Source organism: Monopterus albus, unplaced genomic scaffold (assembly GCF_001952655.1).
Source record: "Monopterus albus unplaced genomic scaffold, M_albus_1.0 scaffold41.1, whole genome shotgun sequence".
Taxonomy (NCBI): Eukaryota; Metazoa; Chordata; class Actinopteri; order Synbranchiformes; family Synbranchidae; genus Monopterus; species Monopterus albus.
This window is the reverse complement of record NW_018127921.1, coordinates 2,281,924-2,303,455: the sequence shown is the minus strand read 5'-3', so window position 1 is coordinate 2,303,455 and position 21,532 is coordinate 2,281,924. Positions and strand designations below refer to the sequence as shown.

At 39.6% G+C, this 21,532-nt stretch overlaps 1 protein-coding gene across 1 annotated transcript in view; it reads left to right on the top strand.

Annotated features, from left to right (window-relative positions):
* Window positions 1–21,532, top strand: part of col7a1l (collagen type VII alpha 1-like) — a 53,077-nt gene that overhangs the window by 11,492 nt on the left and 20,053 nt on the right. Inside the window, exons 3-37 of the mRNA XM_020599438.1 lie at window positions 745–943; window positions 4,017–4,197; window positions 5,000–5,159; window positions 6,700–6,793; window positions 7,859–8,032; window positions 8,365–8,528; window positions 9,365–9,494; window positions 9,614–9,730; window positions 10,059–10,214; window positions 10,655–10,771; window positions 10,925–11,071; window positions 11,165–11,284; window positions 11,691–11,849; window positions 12,187–12,300; window positions 12,445–12,594; window positions 13,031–13,168; window positions 13,523–13,669; window positions 14,319–14,438; window positions 15,218–15,364; window positions 16,231–16,488; window positions 16,644–16,783; window positions 17,219–17,342; window positions 18,029–18,172; window positions 18,309–18,496; window positions 18,821–18,901; window positions 19,164–19,181; window positions 19,259–19,285; window positions 19,480–19,545; window positions 19,936–20,016; window positions 20,113–20,139; window positions 20,487–20,531; window positions 20,692–20,766; window positions 20,846–20,941; window positions 21,153–21,179; window positions 21,376–21,429. Coding sequence (XP_020455094.1) covers window positions 868–943; window positions 4,017–4,197; window positions 5,000–5,159; window positions 6,700–6,793; window positions 7,859–8,032; window positions 8,365–8,528; window positions 9,365–9,494; window positions 9,614–9,730; window positions 10,059–10,214; window positions 10,655–10,771; window positions 10,925–11,071; window positions 11,165–11,284; window positions 11,691–11,849; window positions 12,187–12,300; window positions 12,445–12,594; window positions 13,031–13,168; window positions 13,523–13,669; window positions 14,319–14,438; window positions 15,218–15,364; window positions 16,231–16,488; window positions 16,644–16,783; window positions 17,219–17,342; window positions 18,029–18,172; window positions 18,309–18,496; window positions 18,821–18,901; window positions 19,164–19,181; window positions 19,259–19,285; window positions 19,480–19,545; window positions 19,936–20,016; window positions 20,113–20,139; window positions 20,487–20,531; window positions 20,692–20,766; window positions 20,846–20,941; window positions 21,153–21,179; window positions 21,376–21,429 — 4,062 coding nt within the window. The 5' untranslated portion in view covers window positions 745–867. The remainder of the gene's footprint in view (window positions 1–744; window positions 944–4,016; window positions 4,198–4,999; window positions 5,160–6,699; window positions 6,794–7,858; window positions 8,033–8,364; window positions 8,529–9,364; window positions 9,495–9,613; window positions 9,731–10,058; window positions 10,215–10,654; window positions 10,772–10,924; window positions 11,072–11,164; window positions 11,285–11,690; window positions 11,850–12,186; window positions 12,301–12,444; window positions 12,595–13,030; window positions 13,169–13,522; window positions 13,670–14,318; window positions 14,439–15,217; window positions 15,365–16,230; window positions 16,489–16,643; window positions 16,784–17,218; window positions 17,343–18,028; window positions 18,173–18,308; window positions 18,497–18,820; window positions 18,902–19,163; window positions 19,182–19,258; window positions 19,286–19,479; window positions 19,546–19,935; window positions 20,017–20,112; window positions 20,140–20,486; window positions 20,532–20,691; window positions 20,767–20,845; window positions 20,942–21,152; window positions 21,180–21,375; window positions 21,430–21,532) is intronic.

Genomic DNA, 21,532 nt, shown 5'->3' with positions numbered 1-21,532 from the left:
ACTCCAAAGCACACACACATACACAAAACATAACGCAGGGCAGGTGGAAACTGTAATTAGATACATGTGGTACCTGCTACTGCAGGTCTGACATAGTGCTAACATTTTTTTGACCATGTTCAAGGTATTATGCAGTCACACATTGAAAGCAATTAGCCATGCTGTCTCAGCCTTAGCTCTGTGGATAATCACCTCAGCTGAGTCCAGGGCATCACAGGCCTTCAGGGAGTCGGTGGGTAATTCATAGTCTGGGGCAGGTGCCTGTAATTCACAGGTTTGGTTGACCAGTCCAAGCGTTGTTTGCACCTGTGAAATCATGCAAGAGCTTACTTGAACCTGTCACTCTGAATTTACTAGACAGGGCTATGCATCTCTTTTCTTAAAATAAGTTGAACTAAAATATTAGAAACAGAGATTCAACTGACTGAGCATTCATATTCTGACATCAATGTCTTCAGTCCCAAATGCACCTTCACCAAGCAGCACACAGTTTGATTTAAATGTTTTACTCTTACAGTTTTAAAGCTCTTTTGATGCTTTTATTTCTTTGGTGTCTTCAGAATCTGATGTAAAGCTGTTTACAGGGAGCACTTCCCTCTTCAGCTGTACACATGAGCTAGCACAACATTATGCTTGACTTCTGCATTAGAATCAGGAATTCTGAACAAATTAAAAACTGATGATTATGTTAAATCACTTCATTGAGTTCCTTCATTAATGATTTTCCACTCTCTATACTTTCAGTTGAGTGGAACGATGAGTTGGAATTTATGATTTTGGAGTGGAGTTCAAGAAGGGGAATTGTGAAGCAAAAAAACTGGGAGGAGGAACAGGTGACTGAAGGAGGAAGAGGAGGACAGGAAGAGTATGGGCATTTCTTCTGTGTGGATCATTCTACTGTCCCTTTCTCTTTCTCACCAAGGAGTCACAGTCCAAACTGAAGGTAATCGATGATGACACATGCAATTCATTAATTTGCTTCTCATATTACTGCTTTTTTCATGTTTTACCCATATAACACCATCACGGTTTTTCCTTTACTTTTTTATTAGTTCAAATTTTCAGTCAGTGACTTGCTCCTCCATTACCCTTTTCTCCATTTTGTCTGTATTTTTTGGTAATTTCCTTTCTAAAAACGTGTCAAATACTGCCTTATGGTACCATCAGTTACAGTACTTAATTCAATGTCAAAACCACATCTGATTGTCAGCCGTGTTCACAAATCTATGAATCAGACGACTTGGATGCTCAGGCCAAAGAAAGGGCAAGTTCTCAATGAGCACCGTCTGTGTGAGTGCTCCATCATTAAATCTCCACACCTGGATTGGTAGCCAGCTGCAGTTTCTCTGCAAACTGTCTAGTCAGGGAATTTAAACATCTGCTAGTCTCATGTACAGCACTCTGTCTGCCAGCCTGTCAAACCCATCCCCCAGTTACTGAATGTTAGCCTCAGGTGCTATTGGATGTCACTGAAAGGTCAATCAGCCAATCAAAAGTTAGGTTTGCTCCACCTGGAATGTGGTTGGCAGAAAGTGATTGGTAAAGTTGTTGGGCAGAGCTATGGAAGGACAAAAATAGCCCAGGAGTATATTTGAAGCTACTGCTCCTTTGCAGCTGTTGTCATTGTTTATTCTTGGCAGTGTTAATTCATCTGCCACCAGATGGCTGCCTGTAACAACCCATAGGGCATTAAATGTTTCCTATTACACACAAGAAGGGGCATGTGGTCGATTTTTAAATCAGCTAGCCAACCTGACAGCCTAAAGCTCTCATTATCAATATTTCTGCATTAATAATGAATCAAATGACAACTGAAGTTTAGGTTGTGTACAGCCAGGGACCCTCAGAGAGTTATCACCCAGGTTTACATAACCATGGAACCTTTTAGCCTCTTATAGGTCAGCATTTTAGCTTAAAGGCCTGCAAATGTACAATATATGCAGCCTCTATTGTGACCCTCCTTCCAGCAGATGTTTAAAGTTGTTTTAACAAGTAAGAAAGGCTAAGAAAGCCACAGTACACAAGTATCACAAGTACAAAGATAAAACAGCAACTACCCGGTGAGGAAAGTCTAGCATCCAGCAACTAAAGAGTCCAATGTTTTTTCAGGAGTTTGTGGAGACCAAAATAGAGAGTATTGTACAATAAAACATATTCCTCTGTGTATGCTGGATGTACATGTTTAGCCAGGCAAAAGCCTCACTGAGGCTACAATCTCTTTTTCAAGAGTGACCTGGCCAAAAAGGGGTGAGTCTTTGGTGCTGGAAATACTGTAGATCCTAGGAGAATGTACAATTGTCACATAAGCTGTCAAAAACTGTCAATATTTGGTCTTGCTATCATTAAATATTTCTATCCTGTTCTACAGTTCACTGCAGTTTCTTCTTCTTGGAAAAACTTACATTCATTTGCCTGGATAAAATCTGAACCCCACTTGTGCTCTCTGATAGTTTACATCTTTCCTCTTGGTCTTGTCGAGGATGGTAGCAGGAGTCTGCCATTATTTCTAAGACTGTTTCTTTCCTGGCAGAAATTTCTGCAGCATATGCTGAAGCCACTGAGCTACGTCTAATGCATAAATCAATGGTGGTCTTACGCAGAGGTGTGTACAACCTTTGAGACATCCGCATAGATAACCTTCAAGAAAGCCATTCCTAATCCCTCAGCATGTGTTGTGTCCTTATCCCGGGTATGTGGTTCTCACTAGCTAGCCCAGACAGACAGGCTTCTGGATAATTGAGCTTGTTTTCCATCTCAGACTGCGTCTGTCTGACACAGACCAACCTCCAGCTGCTACCAGACTCAGAGTCCCAACCATGTGGTTTAATGTGCTTTTACTGAAGGCTGTAGTAGAAATGTACAGTATCTCAATAAACTTCTACATGTGCATGCTAGGGCTATGTTACAGTAGCTGCCTATATGAGACTCAAATAAGGATGGAAAGGACGAGCACTGTTGTGTCCTGTGAATTTGTTTCAGTGGTTTAAATCTCTTTGTTGTATCAGCGGCGAAGCCACTTTTGCTGAATGTATGACCCTATATTCCTTGGGGGGCACAGATAGTGGCTCCAAAATTGTACTCCCAATGATATTTTGTTTCCTTGGTGCTTACCCAGAGATATATAGGTGTGTGAAGGAGAGCATAATGTTAGGTCACCATGGGCTGGAGACATATGTCACCCCCAGTGAATTCTGGGATTGCAGCCAAAGGAAAAAGGGTGAGATAATAGAGGAGTGAAAGCTTGGTAATGAAATAGAGGCCAGCGGAGAAGCTGAGTTATCACTTACAGAACAATCAGTGGTGCCTATCTCTTATTCACTAACGCAATCAATGTTGTCGTCACTGTGGTTTATTGCATATGTAATGCCAGAATATTGACTTGGCAGGCGTTTACAGACTCAGCAGGTTTCTGTGGGGGGTGTATGCTGTGCTAGTACACTACTGTATAGCTACAGTATGTGGGAATGCGTGCAGGCATGTGCGTGTATGCATACAGCCAATGAGCCAGTGTACCTTTGTGTGTGTCTGTGTCACATCAAAAAGCATTAGAATCCTTCCAAATGCAGAAGATCTATATGTTAAATGAGTTTATTTGCTTGAGCAAGGGGACTGACCCTGATTTTGGGTGTGTTTATCTTATTATTCTAAGCATTCCTCATCGCTGTACTAAGGTTTTATTGCTGGAGTACTCAGAATATTGATAGTCTCTTTGGCTCACTTGTGTTTCATTAACGATGTATGGGATTTGTGTGGTGTTCTGGCTGCAGGACAGATGCAAATGAAAGGAAAACCCTCATGATGGCACAAGACTGCTATCTTGTGGTCAGTGTGTGGATAAAACATTTCCTTAAATCTTGTGACTTAATTACCTTTACCTTTTAACCTTCAATGTTCGCTTTAGGTTTTGTTTAGTTTCATTCAAAAATGAATGCAAGCAGTATTTATAAATTCAAATATGTTCTCTTGTTCATCCTACCTGTCTATTCATGCTGATTCATTTCCTCTTCTCCTCTCAGTATGCAGAACGGTGGTACAGGCAGACATAGTATTTCTGGTGGATGAATCATGGAGTGTGGGCCAGACCAACTTCAGCAGGGTCAAAGACTTCATCTCAGCCCTCGTCTCCTCCTTCCAGGACAGTGTGATGGGAGCTGAGGGTGTTCGCTTTGGCATCACTGTCTTTGGAGACGTTCCAAGGTAAAACTCCAGCACAGGAATGGGCCCAGTTTAAGACACGTCACACATTTTTGTGACTAAGCATGATCAAGTCTGTCTGATTTAACTTCATCATCAGCATCAAATGGCTGCTGTATCAGAATAAGGTTATTCATAAAAAGGTTCACTTTTCACTGCAAATTTTCAAAGGTTTCCAGTATGTGCACTTCCTTTCTATAATAGAGAGTATATGTTTTATAGTAATGTTTCATTTTGTTTTATTTTAACACAAAAAATGTATTTTACATCAACAAAATCAGAAAAGCATGGGAAATAAATGGAGTAAGCATTTCTTGTTCTACTGTCCTTATGCTCACATTGTTCTTAGAGTTAGACCCAGATATGATAGAATATTCATTCATTTTCTACCGCTTAATCCCTGAACGGGGTCACGGCAAATCTCGGCTGGCAATCTGGCGAAGGCGGGGTACACCCTGGACAGGTCGCCAATCCATCGCTGGGCTAACACATAGGCAAACAACCACACACACACACACACATGGGCAATTTAGAGACACCAATCAACCTAAGCTGCATGTCTTTGGACTGTGGGAGGAAGCTGGAGTGAACATGCAAACTCCACACAGAAAGGTCTCGGGTGGGGCCCGAACCCGGAACCTTCTTGCTGTGAGGCAACAGTGCTAACCACTGCACCACCGTGCTGCCCATATGATAGAATATATATTTTCAGATTGAAAACATATACTGTTTCTTGCATCCATAACTTGGATCTTGGAAAACAAATTAAAAGTGAGCCTCTTTTTTGGTAATCCTTTCCTTGTAGAATGCGTATTGCTTTGACAGACTACAGCTCACAGGAGGAGGTGCTCAGAGCCATCAGAGACCTCCACTATGAGGGTGGATCCAGGAGGACTGGTGATGCTCTCCAGTATTTGGTTGACTCTGTGTTCAGTCCTGTCCTGAGTCGAGACCATGCCCCAAAGGTACAGTACTGTATTTCACCCAGTGAGATCCGGCATTTATCTGTGATACCGTGATGTTTTTGCGTCTACTGAGTATCTACACTACCACTAACTTCTTACATGCACATCAACAACTGCAGAGCTTTCATCTTGTTAATTGTATGACAAAGTGTGCATACACAAGCAAAGGGAAAAGACTGATTTGAGATTACAACCCACACAGCCAAGATGACTTCTTCCTGCTCGCCACAAACATGCATATACTGTATATTCCGGCCCAGTGCAAAACGAAATGACTAGTCAGGAGTCTGTATTTGCATTCCATGAAACTTTGTGGAAACAAACAAACAAATTGTTATACCATTTTAGAGCTGATCAGCAATTGATAAAATGTTTTTCTTGTTATATGGTCAGAATACAAATTGAGAGTATGACTGATAGAAAGTAACAGATTTTGCTTTGTGTTGCTTTTTTGTTTTCTTGGGGGAAAAGAAAAAGTAATGGCGAAGGTAATATATTTTCCATTGCAAATTTGACATGCTCAGTCAGCTGAATGGTTGTCAATAAGGGAAGACTTGTGCCAGACAGTGCAAAAGGTCCAACTGATGATCAGCAACAGACAGTCAATGACAGAGACTGACCTGCTTTTTCACAGGGTCCGCAGAAATTATGTTTTAAATCTGTACTTGTTGTAAGCCAAATGCAATGGTCAGCAAATTAACTAAACTTGTCTCATAAGTGCCTATCCACTATCCAAATACACTTTGCTTCCAGCAGCTCTGCGTTTGCCAGCTAAAATTTCAGAGTTCAATGCTGTGGTGGAGTAACAAAGCTGGTTAGCATTCTAATCATCTCTCTATCTCTAGCGTGCATGAGAATCATCTTGCAGCAGTAACACTTGATGTGGGAAGGCAGAGAATTGAGGATTAGGTTGATATATTGAATTGTACAGCCAGAGCACATACAAAGAGCTACATTCTCATTTTGATGCCTTCTAAGCCTCTAAGCTTCTAAGTCTTCATTGACTGAGGGGTGAGTTCTGAATGAACTGAGTACATTTTCTTTAATGGGGAAATTATCAGTCTCAGTTGCAAGCCGGCATACTTGAATTCCACTTTATCTTTGGGTTTGATTTATTTAATTTTGTATTCAGTTCTGAGCTTAACCTTGTCAAGTGTCCACTGGGGCTTTTATGAACACAGTATTGTTTGCAAGGATGCTCATTTTTCACTAACAAAACATCATTTGGAGCGTGGATTAAAACCTCCAGTGGTCAACAATAAAGAAAGAATATATGTCAAAGATAGAATCATCATTTTGTTATTTCATAATTTGAATGAATGCATATCAAATTTATGAATGGCTGCATTTTAATGTGCCTGTAGATTTGCAGTTGTCAAAATCTGCCACTTGTTATTTTGTAAATGTGCTTAAAGAAACATTATTTATAACAACTGAAGCCCACTGACATTAAAATCACACATATTAAATCCCTTAATTAATGATAGTGTGTCAGTGAGATGTCTTGTATCATGTAATTTTCTGTCTCTTTTGTGCATAGATCACTGTTTTGATCACAAATGGACGTTCAGATGACCATGTTGATGCTGCAGCCAGAGCTGTGTCTGACAATGGGATTTCTCTTTTTGCAGTAGGTGAGTGTGGAAGTCGGTACTGTATTGTGAATTCCTTCAACATCCCCACTGCAGGGGCCCCTCAGATTTTATTCAAGCTCTGCTGGCTTATCTGCAGTGTTTGCAGTTAGAATTTCATGTCCTGTGCATTTGAATTCATTGGATTCAGTGTGAGCATTGGTGAGTGTGTGTGAGAACCTTGTTTCTTTGTGTCTTAGCGCACTCATACAGGTGTATGGCTATGTATGTGTAAGCATAACAACATTTACTAATAGCATTCAGTTCCTTTATTAAAGGTGCACTTTCCGAAGCTGTATTGCATCAGCAGAGCTACTTTAGTCTGCACTTTTCTCCCTGCTTTTTCTCCTACATGCATGGGAGCAGTGCAGTAATTACTGCTCATTAGCCATCGGTGTGCTAATCGCAGCCATTTTTCATTAGGTGATTCGGTGTCCCCCTGTCTACACCTTTGCCACAGAGGCCCGCTCTTCTCATTCATCACTTCCACAGAAGCCTCACCTGCAGTTTGTGTATTAGTACAAATCCATAATGCTTGTAGAGCCTGTGTAGCTTGGATAACACATGCACAGACATCTTAATGCATGTTATTTATATATACAAACATCTAGTAATAAAACATGCACATTTATCTTGTGCAGGTGCCCATAACTGTAACTGTGAGTTAACTCTTCCCAAAGACATTTCACAGTCATCTGCTTCTGTTCAAATTCCATCTTCATTACATTAAGACAGTGCAACTTTTCAAGCCCAAATGGGTCGCACAGGCAGCTGCCAGAAAGCATGTGATTAAGTTTGTGAATGTCTATAGAAAGTATGCATATGGGGATGTACTTGTTTTCATGATTTAAAAACACATAAAAATCCACAGCTCCACCTAGTGCTGTCTCTAGGAAATAATGTGGAGGAAAGGTAAAGAAATGATGGCATGTTCTGTGTGTGTGTGTGTGAGAGCTGATCATGACAAATTCAACGGAAATCAAACTTCCTGTTATACGGTATGTGTACAGTACATGCTACTTCGTCCCACACTTTCCCCCATTGCCTTCCTGTCTATCTTTTGACCAGGTGTCAGGGGAGCTGATGACTCAGAGCTGAAGAGGGTTGTGTCAGAGCCATATGAGGAACATTTATTGCTGGATGCTGACTACTCTCTCCTGGAAGCCATCCTTCCCAAACTGTCCCGCAGGGTTTGTTTCACTGCCTCTGAACCACCACGTCCTGTGAAAACTTCTCCGACTGGTGAGTTAAGACACACATAGTGTGAAAGCAAATTTCTTTAAAACAGTCTGAGATTTCCTCAGCATTAAAGCTGCCCTCATACTGACAGCTGACTGCATTTTTATACTGATGAATTGTTTTTCATTCTAAAGCATGAAAAGTATTATAAAAATGATTAATAGTTTTCTATTATTTTATAGCCTGGAGCTTTCTCACTAAGATGGATTTATCTTTCCAATAAATTTTACATCAAGTCCAACTTCCAATTTTTTCTCCCCATCTGCATTTCCCTCCCTTTTTTCATATCGTTTTCTCAATCTCATCCCACCTTCTCTATCTTCTTTGTCTTTCAGTTGAACAGCGCATAGTAGGCCCCAGAGATCTCCAGGTCAGTGAGTTGGCCCACAGCTCTCTTAGACTGACATGGACCCAGGCCACAGGTGATGTCACCGGATATCGCCTCCTGGTCACCCCTCTAAGCTCCATGGGACACCTCCACTCAGCACAGCAGAGACAGGTAAGGGAATACAGTACGTGATGGTAACTGTGTGGCTACTGAGCTGAACCGTAACCGAGCTTGTATGATCATACACTCGCCGTCCACTTTATTAGGTACACCTGTACAATTGTATGCAATTCAATGCAACACTTCCACCTTTACATCTGTGTTTATGAAGCTCAATATGTTTCAATATATTCCAAAATATAAAGACACCTCTGAATATAAGTCCAGTACAACACCACTTTTAACTATGACCTCAATAATAACCATATAATTGAATTTTTACATTTATGACAATTTCATTTGAGCTTCATAAACACAAATGTTAAAGCAGAAGTGTTGCATTGAAGTGCATACAATTATATAGGTGTACCTAATAAAATGACTTGTGAGTGTATTAGTGATTGGATGTAACACACTATGATCATTTTTCCTGCCAATGAATCATCTCAAAGCTCAAAGATTTTCATATCAACTAAAAAATGAATCAGATCCCAGAAAATAAACCCAGGTTGTTCATTTTGAACTGTGATGAGATTGACACTGAGTGAAATTTGACACTTTGAGAAACCTTTCCAAAACCTACCTTGTCTGTGCATATTGCAATAAAACTCAATTACTAGATCTCCTTCTGTGCTTTTCTAAAGATCAGTGTAATTTTTTAGAGGATCACTATACAGTGAAGAACAGGCTGCACATTCTGTTAGCTAAAGCTTTGAGAAGGCTACTTTGTGACTTTTCCTTGTTACTACCTGTGTTCAGCTTCACTTCATTATCTCTTGATCCTTCTTTCTTACACAAGCACACACACTAAGACCCTTTTGTTCTGCTGTCTTCTGTGTATGTAATAGATTGATCTGAAAGCAGACGTGAGCACAACAGTGGTGACAGAGCTGAATCCTAAAGCAGACTATTCCCTCACTGTCTATGCCATCTACCCCAGCCACATAGGAGACTCTGCAACAGTCACCGTCCAGACAAGTGGGTGCCACTCTTCAGCTCATGTGCTTGTCCAAAAATTACACAAATGTATATGTTGTGCACTTGGTTTGGATTTTACTCTACCTCTCTTTCCTGAACATCAAGTTTCTGCCTTTTAGCTCCTTTGCCCCAGGTGTCAAACTTCCGTATTATTGAGAAGGGTCTGTTCTCTCTGCGTTTGGGCTGGACACCACCTTTAGGGAAGCTTAATGGATTCAAGATCTTCATCCCACGATGTACGCTGACATACACCAGTACAGTTACTCTGTTATTCTTTGACACTAGAGCCAAAGCCACAATTTATTGCAGACCAGTATAAAAATGTTCTTGCACTATTTATTGTATCATCCCAATGATAAACATTAGACATAAACCTTGGAGCCTATCATTTTGAATTCATCCATGTTGGATATTAGGCCTCAAACTTGCCAATATAGTAGGATTTTATTGAATGAAAGCCATTTCAGAGTCATCTATTCAAGGTAGCTTGCATCAAAGGAGCAGGTTGTTTAAAAAGTATATTTCTTGTGTATTGATTCTCCTGGACTGATGATTGTTTTGCAGCCAACCGACCAGGATTTGCTTATGAGCAGCTGCTTCCTGGAGACACCTCTTCTCATGTGATTGACGGCCTGGAGGAGGATAAGAAGTACTCTATCAGTATTTATGCTGTATACCCCCAGGGACCAAGCAAACCGGTTTCCATAGTGGGCAAGACATGTAAGTTCTTTGGCTTTGGTCAAAGCATCATCATGTTAATTTACATAAACATAAGTCAAAGATCACACTCAGCCAATCAGTAGAATACATTCATGTAATAGTGTCTGAAAAAACAGAAGAAAGAACAAACACCAAGGTGTAGTACTATGATGTTTCCACAGTAGGGTGATGTTGTTCTAGAGAAAAAATACCAGTAAACATTACGTGTATTATACAGTCTCATTTATCACTATTTCATGGAACGCTAGACAGTTGTCTAGAGGCTGTTTTGTTTTAGATTGAATCAAATGTTGATTTATATTTCATTACATTACTTTAAATAACCCTTTTCTCTAGAAAACATCATGTTAAATAACCTTATGTTTTGTCATTATTGTGATTTTGTGGATCACTAAATAAAAAAAAACTGTGTGTTTGTGTGGTTGGGATGTGTTTAACAGTAAAGCTGGTCCCAGTCCACCAGTTCTTGGTCCAAAACCCCACCACGGACACAGTCCAGGCGAGATGGACTTCAGTTAACGGTGCTACAGGATACCGTCTAACATGGGCATCTCCAGGTGCTGTGGGAACATTCTCACTGGTTTACTCTTTCACTGCCCTTTCTGTGAAACAGAACTAAAATGACTGACATTCACCTTACATTATAGCACCACCATCACTCTGCATATTTTAGGGCATTTGGTTATTGGGTACCTAACTGTGTCTTTTAGATGGCCACATTGAGAACATAAACCTTAGGAGCAAGATTAACTTCTACATGATCCAGGGCCTCGACCCGGGCTCTGGGTACACCATCACAATCAACCCCATCTTTGGGGACATCGAGGGACCCATCACCACCGCCGAAGTCAAGACATGTAAATAGAATGCTTGCAAGACAGTTCAAAAATCAAGAGATGAACAGTGAGTGGTTACAATATTAAAAACATACCCCTCACTTTGTCCATCAGTGGAAAGCAGTGCAGTACAGACTTTGAAGGTGTCTGCTGTGAGCACCAATTCTGCTGTCATCTCATGGAACAGTGTCCCAGGAGCCACAGGATACAGACTGGCCTGGGGACCCACCTCAGGTGATTTCAGACTTACCTTTTCGTATCACACAGTAATGTGAATATAGTCCTTTTAGTCATACTTCTGGTGATTTATGCACATTCCTTTATATTCTTAAGATACAGCGTACAGGCCTGTGATGCCTTTGTATAGTGAGTGTAGCGTAAAGGACCTTTGCTTTTATATGTGTGGCTCATCTTCTGATGTTGCTCAGCTCTTGTTCATCCCGTGACAGACTCATTCTGCTGAGAGCTTTTGAAATGCCACTGCTTTTACAATGGATATGACACGTGGGCTGGGGGCTCATTTTGATGAAATGCAGAGAAGGTGTTGTTTCCAGAGAAGGAGCCAGGTCCCTGATGAATAATCGGTTGACAGACAAAAAAAAAACGGTCTCTTTATTGTTAATGTTAATATTGTTTTCAGAGTTCATTGGTCGGGACCGTCCCAGGCAGTTGGCTCTGAACAGCAGCACCACAGAGTACCAGCTGAAGAACGTAGTCCATGATACAGAGTATGCCCTTTCTCTCTATGTGCTGTTTGGATCCGCGGTGGGCCCTGGTATGACAGGTACCTTCAGAACTTGTGAGTACCAATATTCAGTATATATCCTACCCACCGGAAGTGCCACTGTGGTTCAGGAGTGATTAGAATGGATGTCCACAATTAGTAGACTGTGCATTTGTACCAGAATATGCTGCATTTTCCTCTTCTTTTTTCAGTGTAGTCATGTAATTCATCCAGCATTTGTAATGCCAATTTGTGTGTGTGTGTGTGTGTGTGTATGTGTGTGTGTTTAGTCATGCCAATCAAATTCTTTTCATATGCCATTAATCTTCCTGCTGCACAGAGTGAATGATGTCTAACAATGTATTTACAAGCACAGTTACAGGCTGCTGATGTTCCTTCCTCCTGTTTTCAGCTCCTCTGGGCTATGTGTCCAACTTCAAAGTGACATCCTACACCAGTACTTCTATAGATGTAGAGTGGAGTCCAATTGTAGGAGCCACTGAGTACAAACTCTCTTGGGACACAGGTAATGTATTTAACCTTGTTTTCTTCTGCTTCCGCCTTGTTCAAGGCCTGTTTGTATGTTTTATAATATAAGCCCTGTTTTAACCTTTATATTTACAGTATGCATATTGTGTGCATGTATGTGTGTGCACCTGCATGCTTGCAGATGACAGCAGCTCCCAGTCCCGTTACCTGGACCGTCACATTCTCTTCCATCGTATTGAAGATCTGACTCCCCAGTCCACCTACACGATCACCATCTGTGCTGTTTATGGCAACACAGAAGGACCAGAAATTTCCTTATCTCAGGTCACAGGTACAATACAGAAGTGAGGTCTCACAGTGTATTTACTTCAACATTATGCATGATTTAAATAGCACTGTGCAGCTGTGCTCCCACTGTAATTAAATGGGTGGGGATAGTGTAGTTTTTTTATCTTCTGGCCATGCACCCTCTCTGTGTCTTTGTTTGAATGACAAGTCATGTACTTTGGTATTCCCATTTTAACCACAGTTCCTGTCCTTGTCACTTGTAATATGCTTCAGTGAGTGTAAGTCAGCAGGGCTATCATTTTATCACTGTCGCTGCCAAAGTTAGTGTTACACCAAGCTCCAAGTGCAGAGTTTATTACACTGACAAATATGAGGTTGTATGAGTGAATCCACACCTGTTCATTTTGCATCATGACTGACAATATCATATGGTATATCATTAAATCAGAAGGAAAGGTATACATGGTGTTGTTTTTCAGCTGCCATCTCAGACTTAGAGCCAATCCAAGCAGTGAAGGAAGTGAAGGTTGTGGACATTGGTGTCAACTCCTTCACCTTGTCCTGGAGGAAATCACCAATGGCATCTGGGTACAAAATCTCCTGGATCCCCTTCCTGGGTAACCTATCTTATACTATATACACTCAACTACCGTATGCAAGCTTACGCCATAATATTTACATGTACAGATGTTGACACTTGCATTTTTTTTATTTGTTTGTACACCTAAAGAACAGTTCACTGGAGTCTGCCCACACACTGTGCTGTTTGGTTGAGTTTAAAGCTAAAAACTGTCAAAACACGATAAACTTAAACTCAGCTTAAATGTTGTTAAATACAATGACTTAATTCAGTTTCACTTCAACATGTCTAACCAACAACATAATATTTAATGTGACTGACTAAAAACATCAAACAATTAAACACTTTCTCATTAGCTCTACATGCTGAGTTTTATTATTTCCTGCTCTAGGGGGTGATGAGAAGTCCCATGTGGTATCTGCTGCCACCTCCATTTTCACTATGCACAACCTGCAAGAGAGCACAGCTTATAAGATCCAGGTGTCCACAATAGTTGGCAACAGGGAGGGAAGCCCAGTCCTGGTCACTGCACGCACCTGTGAGTCCTGCCTGCCGCAAACAGTGAGGAACAGTCTGAGACATGCTCCATTCTTTAAGCTATGTACATGTAAAATATATTTTTAGACTCTGGTATTACTCTGTTTTCACGCTGCTAAAGTAACCTGGAGCAGACAGAACCAGACATTCTGTAACTCAGGGGAGGCAAGCAAAAGGAAACTTTCCACTTTAGTTTAATTATCTTTCCCCTGTTTACAAAGTAGATAATGATTGTCATCAGCGGTGATACTAACCCTATTAAGTGGGCAGAGTATCAGTCAGTCAGTGTCTTTCAAACTCAGTGTTTCCTTTATTTATTTGCTGGGTGACAGGAAGCTGCAGACTCAGTTTTTAGCATCAGCAATCCCTGGCCTATTGTCTTATTGTTTAACACAGATGCAGACAATAAATTTGAGAAAGAGAGAGAGAGAGAGAGAGAGAGAGAGCACTGGCATTAGAGTAAATTTGTTTTGACAGTTGAGATATCAGAATCAGTACTGGCCATATTTGTCAAGAAACATTATTTGTGCCTTAGAATAACTGTGTGACAGAGTATGTCTACTAAATATGGCCCTTGACTTGTTGATGTTGCTCCCTCCCCCCCCTCCAGCGTTTGTATATTTCATCATTCATGTGCTTTTGTGTTTCAGTGGATCTTCCAAAAGTGAATGGTTTTGCTGCTTTGAACACTACAGACAGTGGCACAGTTCTGAACTGGACCCGAGTGGAAGGCATCTCTGGGTACCTCCTCTCATGGAGGCACATCTCAGGTCAGTGATGAACCCAAAAATCAGTATTGTATTAAAATTCTTATAATTTTCAGTTACATAGTTAACCAAGGACTTTAATTCCCATAGCATGCACATTCTGGTGCGCCTGTAGTTGTAGAGCGCTATAGAAATAAAGATTATTATTATTATTTGATTACGTTGTTAATTGAAGCCTGTCAACCTTTTTTTAATAGCATTGGTTTGAAAAATCAGTACGGTATGGCTGCATTTGTTACAGGGTGGAAGTGGCGTGGCACATGTTATTGCAACGGTTAAACATAAGCACACTTTTGTTAAAAATTGAAATAATAACGACACTGACAAAACTAATAATCATGTCTTGTCACATGCAGAGTTTTTTTTACAAACTTCCCTCACTGAGAAATTGTAATTTTAGTAAAAAATGGCCGAGTTACAGTGCTGGATGAGGTAAATAAAATCAATTTATGTTGTGACTGTTGTTCTTTCTGCTTTGAAATACAGCACACAGAATATGTGTAAGCACATCACACTTCTCAATAAGTGTCCAGACATATCATGTCTTACTAAATCTAATCCCAGCAAATCATAACTTATGTCTTTTATTTGATTGTTTGCATGACACATCACTGTGTAATGGCACATTGTTTCCTCAGTTGATTTGAAAATCCTTTTATTTATTACCGTAGATTAAAGTGTATTTTTATAGGGACACATGTTTTCCTGTAAAATATACCTGCAATCTCAAACAGCAGAAATAACTCTGCAACAACAACCTGTTCTTTGTGTGTCTTTTTCAGTACTGGAGACTAAAAGTGAGATCCTTGGCCCTGGTTTCACCTCCTATAAGATCAGTGATCTCCTGTATGGCAGAACATATATTTTCACCATTAGACCTTTATATGGAAAAGTGGAGGGACCTATAAGCACTGTGTATCAGAGAATATGTAAGGCATTACTTCAATTCTTGGAGCTCTAAAACATCTATGCATTTCAATATACACACTGATTGTACAGGATAGTGTATACAAAAACCTAAATATATCTGAAATATTCCAGTCATATCCACACAATAAAGATGGCAATTGTGTTCTCTCATTGTTGCTCTATTCTTAGTGCAGACTAAAGCCACACTGAATCACTGCCACTGCACACTGAACACTTTCTTTGGGTTTAAACTTGAAGATGCATTAACTAATATTTTACACTTTGATAAGTCACGTGAAAATGGGACAGGACATGGTGTCTCTCTGCTTTACTAGCCCCTCCATGACACAAAGTGTGGTTTATATATTAGTCCCACCTGCCACCTAGCAAAGATTATAAGAAGCATTTTTGAGCCGCAAGTCATCACCATTTCAAACAGCCGGCCATGGAGGAGTTAACATTTGACTTTTAGAAATGGAAATCATTGAAAGCAGCCAAAGGAATCAAATTTGTTTCAGATGTGGCTTTCTTCCATTTGGATGTTAGCATCAAATGCCAGTGTGTTTGTTACGGTTACATTATTGCCATAGCTTGGTCATTATTTTACATTTGTATTGAATTAATATGATTTTCATTTTGGAGTTATTCAAGCTTTGCGTACCTTATTAATATTTTATTATGTAAAAAAGCTGTAAAGTGTGACAAAGTTTTAAACCCACATAGTTTTTTACCCTGTGTAATTCAGAGTGGATTCACTCCTTAGAAAGTTTTTTTTTCTATGCTGTGTCCTATTTGTTTCTGCATCAATGACTCTGTTCCCCCAAGAGACCTTCAGAATTTCATTCAAGTTTTTTAATCAGTTGACTTATGGCTCTGTGTATCTCAGTGGGAGAGGATCCTCCAGCGGTAACAGTAAGGGCTGTGCTGGCCACAGAGGCCCCTCATTCTCCTCGCATCACAACTGCCTCACAGACTGCCTCGATCACCAACACCACCGTCACTCAGACAACCACTAGGACCACCAGGCACCCCATGGCTGCACCACCAACTAAAACTATAACCACCAAGAAGCCTCCAGAAGCAGCGGTCACCACACTTCAATTAACCACATTCAGTACAGAAACAACAGCTCCACCACAGCCAGGTATTAAAACCAATGGCCTGCTGAATTATGGTTTGTGCAGTAGGTATTTTTTTATAATAACCAAGGAGAGGATCACTTGACTATCTACATTAAATGATGAATACTTGTGTTTAAGACTGGTATTTCTTCTTTCATGTGTCTTTGTGTTTTGTCAGTGTGTGCTAAGACCAAAGCAGACATTGTATTATTAGTGGATGAGTCCTCCAGCATTGGTGTTGATAATTTTGTCAAGATGAAAGATTTCATATTCCGAGTGGCCACTTACTTCCCTGTCATTGGTCCTCAGGGTACACAGGTTAGTCTCTCAGTGAAAACCTTCTTTGCACTAGCTTGATATTGTGGTGAATATATGGCTTAATGTGAATACTTTGGTCCCTTTGGACCTTAGTTTTGTTTAGAGTGGCAGGGCAATTACAAACTGTAATGGATTACACCGATTTTAAAAGATAACAGATGCCTGTGACGTAGCAAACTGTTCCAATGAGTCTACTGTGCAGACCAGTTCCTGTAGCAGGAACATAATGTACATTTCTTTCACTAAATGGGCAGGATCAGATTCATGACTAACAATGCACAATGCCATGTGGCTAATTAAAGAGTGGCAGCTGAACAAGAGGATGAATATGAATAAAAGTTTTAATTATAGCTTAAAGTTTTTATGACATTCAACTTTAAATACCTGGTGTACTTGTGATGATGATGTGTATTTTCTCCATTAATCTCCATTCAGATAGCTGTGGTTCATTACAGTGATGAGCCTCGAATTGAATTCCGACTAAGTGACTTCAGAGACAGAAACTCGGTGCTGAGAGCAATTAGAGCATTACGTTATAGGGGAGGCAACACCAGAACAGGTTAGTAGCATTCACACACTGTTTCAGATGACTGAAAATTCCTATAATACAATTTTGTGCAAACAGAAGTATGAAGTTAAACTAAATCAGTTCTTTTCAGTAAAGATCAGATACATTCTGGAATATCAACAGTTAAAAGGAGAAACTTCTATTGTTTTTTTTTTTTTTTAATAAAAGATGTGCATTGCTTACATGCTCCTGTATTGTGCACAGCCCAATACATGGAAACAAACATCACTGCAGGGCTTTATATTGCTGTTCAAGCAAATCAGTTTAGTGCATATAAGAGAATACAATTTATCCAAAGGTTTGGTAGTAGGGCTGCAACTAACAACATTAATGTTTAATCTGCTAATTAATGTCTTGATAATCAATTAATTTCCTTTCTTGACTAACTGATTAATGAATTTGTTTTTATGTCAGAAAAAAATTGGCATTGTAATTTCCCAGGCCAGAGTGATGTCTTTAAAGTTTGGTTTTGTACAACAAAAAAACCCATTATAATATTCAGTTTACAATGACACAAAACAGAGAAAATAAGCAAATCCTCATGCTAGAGGAGCTAAATCTAGAGAATGTTTGGTAGTTTTACTTGAAAATGCACTGAAACAATAATCTTTTATCAGAACAGATAACCAAATCAATTAATTCCCTAATTTTCTTAGCTCTTCTTTGTATGTCCCCAGGAAAAGGCATCAGTTATGTTCTGCAGGAACTGTTCCAGGAGTCCATGGGGATGAGACAAGATGTGGCCCATATTCTGGTTCTGATTACAGATGGTCGAGCCCAGGACAATGTGGTGCCACCCTCCAGAATTGCACGTGCTTTGGGTCAGTTTTGATGAAAGTTACCCTAATGCATGCGTAGGGGTGCTGCTAATCACCAGTTTGAGTTAAATCTGATCAAAGAAAATAGTACCTGAACATCCAGCCTGGATTGTCATGTTTTGAATCGGTCTCTCCATAGGTGTCAGTGTCTTGGCAATTGGAGTTTCTAATGCAGACTTTGAAGAGCTGAATAAAATAGCAGCTCCTACAAGCTACAAGAATGTCTTCTATGCACCGACCTTTGATGACTTTCCTTCTATAGAGAGAGAATTTATCATTAGCATCTGTAGTGAGGAGCTCCTTTCTGAGTTCAAACCACATGATGAGGTGAGACAAAAACAAAGCAGAACTACTGGCTGTCTTATTAGTTTCTTTCCTATTTCATTATAGTTTAATCACACTTGTTAAGAGGATGGTTCAAACAACACTTTACCTTTATAATGTGTGCAAATGCTTTTACAGTCATTGCTGTTGAACATGTAAAGTTCACCTACTGAAACAGACATAGCAGAGGACACCTAAACTGCCTCTGGAGATGTTTAGGTGTGAATATTGGCCATTTATTATAAATATAAATGTGATCACTTTTTGAATCCAAATACTGAAACTACTGTCATTTATATAATGTCAGATGACTATTTTGATTTTCAGTCTGCTCAGCTGGACACCCCGACTGATGACCCAGAGGAGCTGCTTAAGCCCCAGGGTCCCTGCCCTTCCCAGTGTGTGAAGGTCTGAAACAAAATCCTCCTCCTCCTCCTCCCATGATACAGATGTTGTCATTGTTGTCTTTGTCACTGCCATTAGCAAATTATCAGTTATTGTAGAAATTATACTAACATAAGTTCAAAACAAATCAATATAGTGAAAATGTTTATTTTTTTATTTGTATCCTGGCTTAAATTTCTCTGATGGCTGCAAACATTTATCTAAACTTCTCTCATAACCTTTGGTTTGAATTGTCATTTATTAACATCATTATTTGTTTTTCCAGGGTCAGAAAGGGGAAAAGGTGAGTTAGCTAGATCATGCTGAAGATTAAATGTAGTGAAAAGTTCTTTTTGAGTAATTTGCCTCTCATTCTTTTAGGGGCATGGGTTTGGCTTTGGAGGGCTGGTACGTTTGATCCGGTTTTATTTTATACAACATTGCACCTTTTAACTGATAAGCTAGTACTTTGTCCCTCCTACTTTTCCATACATTCTTCACTGTCCTCACTGTTCTGCATTGATGTGTCCTTATTGCATTTCAATTCAAATTTATCATTAATTAAACTTTTAACAATAATGTGGTCTTTTTTGTTAATGTAGAAATTTATGCAAAGCCCGGGACAGTACGATCCTTTCACTGCTTCCAAAGGAGAGAAAGGAGAGAGGGTAAGAATCAGCATACAAACAAACAACTTACCACCATTATCACGTTGCCAATAATATTGATAGTTTGCTGTCAAGAATAGCTTATCTAGCTACTGTATTTCCAGCTGCATATGTTGTTTAAACATACATATATGTATGTTTACAGTGCTTTACATTTTGTAAAATTACTTACTTCATATTATGTCTTTACACAACTCAAAACAAAAATACACAGTAAACACCAGAATCATTTTATTAAAAACATCTACTTACTATATATTCATCAATTATATCAAATTACTTTTCATTTGTAGCCAGTCTCATAACGTTGCTGTGACTGTGCGGCTGAGTTTGGATTTGTATTTCTTTATAATATTTTCTAGTTGAGATCATTATATTTTGATTTGACAGGGACTTCCAGGAACAGATGGTGTACCTGGGTTGCCAGGACGACCAGGTAGAACTGGACCCCCAGGTTCTACCGGCCAGCGGGTAAATAAATTCAGAAAAAAGAAACTTCACACTGACCTGGTCAAAACTGATGTCATTTAGAATGTCATTCTGAAAATGCTGGGTTTTTTTCTCCAGGGCCCTCCAGGCATCCTAGGTGACATGGTAAGATATAAACCATCCTATGGATCATTATGTTTTCTGAGTTGGCTAAAACTCTGATCATATGAACTCAATGTCATTTCTATGAATGTGGTTAAAGATGGCTTTCCTTTGCCTGACCTCTGTGGACTATTGAAATGTAAAATAATAATAATAATAATGAGGTGACTACCACAACTAGAACCTAGACCCAAAAAGGTTGACTATGTCTTCTTAGTATTATTAATCTGAACTGGGCAACTGTTTTGTTATTTATTGCCAGACATGTCCTATTTCATGTCCTGTTGTTTATACAGATAAATGTATAAATAATAATGTATAATCACTTTTCATGTCTCTTTCAATGGCAGGGTCCTCCTGGTCTCACTGGTCCAAAGGGACAAAGAGGAGAGAGAGTAAGACTAACCTCAACATTTGATGTAGCTGTAGACCCTGACCTGATTTTTGTTGATGATTTTTTTTTTATAGACTGTTTTTTTCTCATGCAGTAAAATGAGTATAATGCTCAGGTAGATGGACTCTGTGTATTCAGGTTGAGATTCTGTTTTCACACAGGGAGAGCCTGGATATGTTTTAGCTGGCACGGATTCAAATTTTGTTCCTGGACGAAAAGGAGAACCAGGATCTTCAGTGAGTCTTTAGAAAAATCCCTTTGGGAGTTTTTCTACAGCGACAGGGCAACTCAAATTTTCTCGAATTTACATTACAGGGCCCCCCGGGTCCTTCTGGTGTACCAGGGGTCAATGGTGCTCCAGGCCTGCCCGGCCAGCCCGGTCCCCCAGGATCTCCAGGGATATCTGTCAAGGTAAACAGAAAAGCAACACACTGTACAAGCTGTGAAAGCAAAATCTCTGTCCTTATAATATATAATGTGTATGCCTTACCTTCATGTTATATATGATATAATGTCAAGCCATTTTACAGTATTAATTACCAAGTCTCACTAAGTGCTTAAAGTTCTTTTTACAACACAAACATAATCCAACAGAGTCACTTTTACGGTTTGTACTTTGTAGGGAGAGCCTGGAGAGCCAGGAGCAAAAGTAAGTCTAAAAGCTGTTTTTTGTCGTCCCAGTAGTTTTTCTTAACATCAATTTTAAGGAAAGAATTGCTTGTATAGTGTAAGTGAAGTCTTCTTGCACATGAGCCTATTTTTAAAGCCACTGTATCAAATATTCAGTAATATGATATGTTTTGTTTCATTTTATATCTGATAATACGTTCATTATTTTTTCAAAGGGTTTACGTGGGAAGCAGGGTGTGAAAGGAGACAAAGGAGAGCCGGGAAAAGATGTAAGTGCATAGCTGATAAAGTTATTGTTAGTGCCAATGCATAATAAGAAACAAATAAAAGATAACTCAGAGCTGCCATCTGAAAAAATAATGCTTTTGTCCT